Below are 7474 nucleotides of genomic sequence, written 5' to 3'. Positions count from 1 at the left end.
ACTGCCATTCGATTGTCGATCCCCGTATTTCTCTCTCCATTTTTCTCTCTCTATCAATTCTTCTTAACAAATATGGAATAAAAAATGATCAGAAATTTACATTTGAGGTTCATCATATTTGCAAAAAATAAATATGGGTGACACCTAAAAAATAGCATATTCAAATCGTCACTCATTCCAAATAACCTTAAATTCATCATAAATGAACCATATAGGTGATACCGGCAGAAAGTTTTTATACTTTATTAAATTTACCTCCCTACATTTTCATATAGATATGAGTTCAAGGTAAATAGACATATGTATGCTTCACAGAATAATCTCTTATATATGAAAATCACACAATATGGTTATTGATCCATAAGTTGATAGGCTCTCTCATCTCGCTCATTTTGATATATCAAAACACAAAGTTTATTTATACTGCAGTCAGTGAATAAATATAATGGGTTTCAGTCAACTTGGAAAGAGGAGAAATATATATATATATATATATATATATATATATATAGAAAAAGGGGGAAAAAGGAAACGAAAAGAAAAGGGATGGTTAATTGAGAGAGAGTAAGAATAGGGAAGAAGAGGTGGAGAAAAGAAAGATGAAAAAAGGGCCATAGCCTTTAAATCGGTTGATTGGCCAAGAGTCGTTTTATGAAGGCGCGATTATTGCGGTTAGAATTGTCTTAATTCTCAACACATTTTTAACTAACTTTTTCCTTTTTTAAAGATATGCATAACACAGACCTCAAAACTCTCCCCTCCAGACTTGTTCTCCCAATTATCTCATGATAATAAGACTCTCCAACCCAACACCACCTAGAAGGGAAAAAAAATAATAACTTTTTTATTAAAAAACCAACCAAAAAAAACGAGTCATAACAAAAAAAATAAAATAAAATAAACGTCTTCCCACTATTTCCCATTAATTTGTGTTGTGGCCTCTGGCTTGAACTAACCTAAGGCAGAGTTGTCTCTGCCTTAGCCATTAGCCATTAAGCAAATTCATCCATCATGGTGTTCCAAGATTTTGACCAAATCTCTGAACGCCGACGTGCCGAGAGGGCTCGTAAGTTTCGAAAAAGAGTTACCATTGCTGTGGTCTCGGTTTCTGTGATCCTCCTTGTCATTGCTGCGGCCGTGTTCGTCCAGGTTTCCTCCTCCTCCAAATCCACCACCAAAAATGGCAATAGCAAGAGCAGTAGCAGCAACGAAAACTCCAAAGAAACCGTGCCAGACGACGTGAAACAGGTGTCGCGCGTCGAGAAAATGATAACCATGATATGCAACTCGACAGACTACAAAGGCAAATGCGAAAGCACTCTGAAGGATGGCATCCACACGGATTCTAATTCCTCGGACCCGAAAGACTTGATCAAGCTGTCGATCTCAGCAGCGGCAGACGAGGTGAAATCTGCAGTGAAAAAGGCAACGGGGTTCAACTTCGCAACGGCGGAGGAAAAGGGTGCATTCGAGGACTGCAAGGTGCTGTTGGAAGACGCGGTGGAGGAATTGGAGATGTCTATGAGCCAAGTGAGCATTAAGAATATGGGAAAGCTGACGGCGAAAACGACACCAGATCTGAACAACTGGCTAAGCGCGGTGATGTCATATCATGAAACTTGTGTTGATGGGTTCCCAGAGGGGAAGATAAAAACCGAAATGGAGAAGGTGGTGAAGAATGGAAAGGAACTCACCAGTAATTCCTTGGCCATGATATCACAGGTGGCTTCTTTCTTCTCGACGTTCGAGATGCCCGAGGGAGCTGCGACACGACGTCGTCTTATGGCCAGCAATGGGTTCCCAACTTGGATGAACAGCAATGAGCGGAGGATGTTGAAGGGCGCTACCGCTGGGGATAAGCCAAAGCCTAACGTTGTGGTTGCCAAAGATGGCTCTGGAGATTTCAAAACTATTAATGAAGCCTTGGCTGCCATGCCTGCCAAATATGATGGACGGTAACGCTATATTTCCTCCGATCAGTAATTCATTTATTCATTATATATTTTAAATCGCAATATTTATCTTTTGAAAGAAAAAAACCAAAATTGCACCTAATTCATGCATCCATTTCTTTCACTCACTAAGAAAAATTAAAACATCGTATTCGAAACCTATATTGCATTTGACTTTAAAAAAAAAAAAAAAAAAAGCAGGTACGTGATCTATGTGAAGGAAGGAATCTACGAGGAGACCGTGGTGATTACTAAAAAGATGGTTAATGTTACAATGTACGGAGATGGATCTCAAAAGAGCATGATCAGTGGGAACAAGAACTTTGTGGATGGAGTTAGAACCTTCCAAACCGCAACATTTGGTAATTATTAAGCATTCATTTATAGCATTAACCTTAAAGAAAAATGAAAGAAGAATTGGGTAATTAGCTAGGAGAATTTAATTTCTACATATATATATATATATATGGAATGCAGTGGCACTTGGAGAAGGGTTCTTCGCGCAGGCCATAGGATTCAGAAACACAGCAGGTCCAGAAAAGCACCAAGCCGTCGCGGCTCGAGTCCAAGCAGACCGAGCCATATTCTTGAACTGCCGGTTCGAGGGGTACCAGGACACATTATACGTCCAAGCCCATCGCCAATTCTACAGAAGCTGTCTCATAACAGGCACCATCGACTTCATCTTCGGCGACGCGGCCGCCTTTTTCCAAAACTGTAACATGATGGTCAGGAAGCCATTAGACAACCAACAGAACATAGTGACAGCACAGGGCAGAACCGACAAGCATGAAACCACAGGCATTGTCCTTCAAAACTGCAAGATTTTGCCTGACAAGACACTTGAGCCAGTGAAGTCCCAATTCAAAAGCTACTTGGGAAGGCCTTGGAAAGAATTCTCAAGAACCATTGTAATGGAGTCCACAATTGAAGATATCATTCATCCTGATGGGTGGATGCCTTGGGAAGGGGATTTTGCACTGAAAACCTTGTACTATGCTGAATTTAACAACCAAGGGCCTGGGGCTAAGACTGATGGTAGAGTCAAATGGCCTGGCTACAAGGTGATTGATAAGGACGAGGCTGCAAAGTTTACAATAGGAACTTTTCTAGAGCTGGATTGGATCGAGAGCACCTCCGCTCCTGTTCATGTCGGCCTATTTTGATATAACACAAAGAACACAAATCCTTTTTTCTCATTCTGTCCCTTGCCATTCATGCATGCATGCCTCTTCAATTTCTCTATATCCATTTTTTTTATTTCTAATTCTACTTGTACTTATACCTATACCACACCCATATACTCTTAACACAAAACTACACATCATTCCTTGGTAATTATTCAAAAAACTAAAACTTTTTCTTCTATATTTTCCATTTTTTTTCTTTAATTACAAATAATATGCGCACGACACACTATAATATCGGGTGGTTGGAATAAAAAAATTATTTAATGAGGCCACCCTAATAATTTATATTTAATTATTTATCTCTTAATAGCCATTCGGTGTGGATATATACGAAAAACCATTACAAGAATTTGTAAATTTAGCCATAATTTTCTGCAATTTACAAACATACTAAAAAATATTATTAGACCTGATTTCCATTTTTTATTATTTCAATTTTACCATTTTTGGTGTATACATGTATATTTAATATACTTTATGTTTGTTGTATTAATTGATTGATATATTTTATATTTAATAGTTTGGTTGGTTATATAATTGATATATCAAATTTATCAAAAATAAGTGTTAATGCACTTGTTATTATTTATGGATTTAATTTCAATCCTTATTGATTTATTTTTAAGTATTAATTTTCTAGTACATTATCATTAACTTACAATTGTTCAATTTGTTCTGTGGGCAACCATTCTAAATGTATGTTAACAAATTATTAATACATCAATGTTACACTTAATTAAAATTGAATTTTAAATGGGTGGTTATCTTCTATATTGATATATTAGAACCACGGTTCAAAATATCGATGCCGATAGAAATATCGATGAAAATTTCGAGAAACTTTATGAAAATTGATGCAAATTGTTATAATTAATTAATGAAACTTTGATTGTGGCTTAACTAAACTATAATTGACCATTTTAACCATCATTTCTTTAAAATAAGATAACATTTCGATATATATTATAAAGTCAAAGTCAAAGGATCAAAGTCAATTAAAAAGTCAACATTTTAAAATATGTTAAATTTTGGAAATTTCAATGATAAATTGGAGATGCTAGTGGCTTGTTGGGAAAAAATTAGACAGGAATTAAAGAAGAATTGAATGAAAAAAAAGGGTCGACTCGAGGGAGAAGGAGAAAATGGGAAATTTAGGGGTTTTTAGATAAAATTGTGTTTGTTCTTATCAAATTTGTGATTGAATTAGCCAGAGGTGGAAGATTTATCAGCTGGGAACGTGGACAACCGAAAACTGATGCTGGAAATCGACAAGGAAACTGAGTTTTTGAGGTTGAAGTTTTCACTGGCTTTAAAAAGGGGAGAAGAAAAGAATGGAATTAAGAGTTTTTGGTGGAGGGAAATTGGGCAAAACGGAGCTAAAACATCGAGGGAGATGAGAGGAAGGTCGTGAAGTATCTTGGGTAAAGAAATTTGGCCCAAAAAGTAAGGAAAACAAAGAAAAACAGTGGTGGCAAAAAATGGGAAAAAACAAAGGGACTCGGGTTTGAAGCAAAATTATGAAGTTAAAGGTCATTTCGAAGCTAGCGTTATATGGCAGTTAATTTGATTATTATTGGCAAAAATTTCTTAATTTGGAATCTAAAACTTCTCGCCAGAAAAACAGAGTATCGAGAAGAAAGTGGTCAATTCAGGGAGTTCTAGAGCAAATAGGACGTCCAAACTTTGAGATAAGATAGTTTAGATGACGGGTTATATAAATTAATTCTGGAAATTCTAGAATTTTGGAGGTTGGAGGTTGAAGAAAGAGTTGACATTCATAGGTTTGATTTCTATCTAACATCTATTGCCCGTCATTAAAAGCTGAAAAAATCAATTTTATGTTAATTAAGGTATTTTTAAGCTTGATTAGGGGTCCAATTGGTATTTTTATGATATTTTAAACCTAAAATTAGAAGAAATTGGGATCTAGTCAATTTTAAAGTTGATTAAAGGATTAATTTAATGTAAACCCTAATTAGGGTTGAAAATTAGGTAAAATTGGACAAACTTAAGATCAATTAAGGTGTTCTTAACCTTAATTTAAGTTCTAATAGATATCAATAGATGCTTTGACCTTGTGATTGAATTAATTTGGAATCTTAAGTTAATTGTAAAGTAATTTAAGGATTTAAGTTGAAACCCTAAAATTGGATGATATTAGGGTTTGGGAAAAATTAAGTGTACTCAAGCTTGATTTAAATTTATTGGTATCATTAAGTTACTTTGAGCTTAAATTGGATTAATTTAAAGAAATTAAAAGTAATTTAAGTAATTAAAGGGGTTTAATTGTGAGTAAAACCCTAAATTTTATGAAATTAGGGTTAAATTTTGATAGGAAAAACCTTAAAAATTGTTAAGATTTCAACCACCCAAATTTGGAGGTAAGTTTCTTTTTTAATTTAGTTATCTAAAATTAGAGCGTTGAGCTAAAATTGAATTATTGAGATTAAGATAATTTAATTTAAATTAAGTGTTAAAGGCTTAAAATTTGGATTTAATTCAATTGGTGGAGATTGAGAAATTTAAAATCCAGTTTAAGGAAGATTTGATAAGTTGTGGATTTGAAATTTAAAGTTGGTGGATTTATTTTGGGTTTAACTAAATTAATTAGATAAGATGCGAAAGATTTGAGTTTGATATGATATATATATTAACTAAACGAAAAAAATATTTATATATATATATGGGTTTTGAAATTTAAGAAAGAACAAAAAGGAAAGAAAAGAAATATATATATATATATATATATATATTCGTTTAAAGAATCCTAGGGGAAGTATGCACTGAAACCCTCCCTTATCTTCTTCTTCTTCCTCACGCACGAGGACCCCCACACCAAGCCTCCCGTCGCCGAGCCGTCTAGTCGTCCGTCAGTTGTCGTCCCTGCTTCTTTGTGTCCATGGTCCGAGCCTCATGCACCAGATCTCTCCCAACCGTTCGTCATTGCAATCGGAGCGCCGCTCGTTCGCGCGTGGATCGCTGCTGCTCAGATCGAAGTCGTCAAACTTGAGCGAGCCATCGTTCGTCCGCTTGGTCACGCCTCTATTGTTTTTGCCGCTCGGTTTCAGGGGTCTGCCACCATCCAGCCACGCGTCACCATCTCCTCAGCGTTGTTGCTGTGGGTTTGCCGTCGCCGGAATCGACCAAATCTGCCGGTTTGGGTTAGATTGGAATCATTGGAGGGTTTTGGGGTGCTGTCCAGCAAAGTTCGTGACAGATTTCAACAGGATTTTGGTGAGGACTTGGGGTTTTTTTGGGTCAATAGGGATGTGGAGGACGCTGTAATTTAAGTTTCTAATTATTGGTTGTGGCCTATGTTCAGGTTGGGTTGCTTGTTTGAAGTTTTGGAGTGACTTTGGAACTAAAATCCAATTTAATAGAGCTTTTGGAGACCGAAATTTTGGAATGATTGTTGATCAAGCTTCACTTTGAGTGTTATTTGGAGTGTGTGCGAGAATTGATGAATGAAATTTGGGACTCTTTTGGATTGGTTTAGATTTTGGATTTTGTATTGTAGGTTCTATTTTGAATTCTTTGGTCGGTTACCGATTGTTTGTTTGGAGAATAATATTTGGACTTGCAATTTAAGGTAAGTGTTTTTCTACGTCCCTACTCCTTGGATTGTTTACTTAAGACGAACTAGTAGGCGAACCAATCATCCCTACTCCTTGGATTGTTTACTTAAGATTACTTAGATTGTTTGCTTAAGATTTCTTGGGCTGATAATTTATGATTGATTGAACTCCATGACTATGGCGTTGACTAACTAGATTGGAATGTTTATTTAGATTGATGGGATCGTCTATTTTAGACTGATTGGACTATCCGGTTGGACTTTATTTTAGTCTAATTAGACTATCTATTTTAGATTGATTGGACTATTTTGACCATGATGAATACTAAAATATAACACATGAATTATATGAAACCTGATACATGTTAAGTTATAGGGTTTCTATTAGCTTTTCTCATATGGGCAAGTGTACACTCAAGACCGTATATGTGCACATTATGTTTGATTTGTGGGCTTTCAGGTTACACACTATGGTTGATTCATGTTCCTTCGGGTTCATGTCTATGATTAATTTGTGGACCTTCAGGTTACACACTATGACTAATTTATGTTCTTTTGGGTTCATGTTTATGATTGATTTGTGGACCTTCGGGTTACACACTATGATTGATTTACACACTATGACTAATTTATGTTCTTTTGGGTTCATGTTTATGACCTTCGGGTTACACACTATGATTGATTTATATTCTTTTGTGGACCTTCAGGTCACATACTATGACTGATGCGTGTTCCTTCGAGATCATGTTTACGACTAG

At 35.9% G+C, this 7474-nt stretch overlaps 2 protein-coding genes across 2 annotated transcripts; both read left to right on the top strand.

Moving 5' to 3' along the window:
• The first annotated feature begins 1011 nt into the window (after nt 1-1011).
• Nucleotides 1012-3219, top strand: LOC120082030 (putative pectinesterase/pectinesterase inhibitor 45). Its single transcript, XM_039037243.2, has 3 exons — nt 1012-1955; nt 2154-2314; nt 2430-3219. The coding sequence occupies exons 1-3, from the start codon at nt 1012-1014 to the stop codon at nt 3116-3118; spliced, it is 1794 nt and encodes a 597-aa protein (XP_038893171.1). The 3' UTR covers nt 3119-3219.
• Nucleotides 3220-4620: 1401 nt separating this feature from the next.
• Nucleotides 4621-6730, top strand: LOC120080912 (uncharacterized). The gene is made up of 3 exons (XM_090315171.1): nt 4621-4644; nt 5914-6376; nt 6465-6730. The coding sequence occupies exons 1-3, from the start codon at nt 4621-4623 to the stop codon at nt 6572-6574; spliced, it is 597 nt and encodes a 198-aa protein (XP_090171297.1). The 3' UTR covers nt 6575-6730.
• The last annotated feature ends 744 nt before the right edge of the window (nt 6731-7474 follow it).

Source organism: Benincasa hispida, chromosome 7, assembly GCF_027475165.1.
Source record: "Benincasa hispida cultivar pf3 chromosome 7, pf3_genome.v1.1, whole genome shotgun sequence".
In the NCBI taxonomy this organism is placed as follows: Eukaryota; Viridiplantae; Streptophyta; class Magnoliopsida; order Cucurbitales; family Cucurbitaceae; genus Benincasa; species Benincasa hispida.
This window is presented reverse-complemented; position numbering and strand designations above follow the sequence as displayed.

Excerpts from the sequence above, each read along its gene's own strand:
- LOC120082030 (XM_039037243.2), top strand. The coding sequence starts at position 1,012 with ATGGTGTTCCAAGATTTTGACCAAATCTCTGAACGCCGACGTGCCGAG. Across the intron at positions 1,956-2,153 it reads CCTGCCAAATATGATGGACG|GTACGTGATCTATGTGAAGG; the intron begins GTAACGCTATAT and ends AAAAAAAAGCAG. Across the intron at positions 2,315-2,429 it reads CTTCCAAACCGCAACATTTG|TGGCACTTGGAGAAGGGTTC; the intron begins GTAATTATTAAG and ends TATGGAATGCAG.
- LOC120080912 (XM_090315171.1), top strand. The coding sequence starts at position 4,621 with ATGGGAAAAAACAAAGGGACTCGG. Across the intron at positions 4,645-5,913 it reads GAAAAAACAAAGGGACTCGG|GGGAAGTATGCACTGAAACC; the intron begins GTTTGAAGCAAA and ends AAAGAATCCTAG. Across the intron at positions 6,377-6,464 it reads CAGATTTCAACAGGATTTTG|GTTGGGTTGCTTGTTTGAAG; the intron begins GTGAGGACTTGG and ends GCCTATGTTCAG.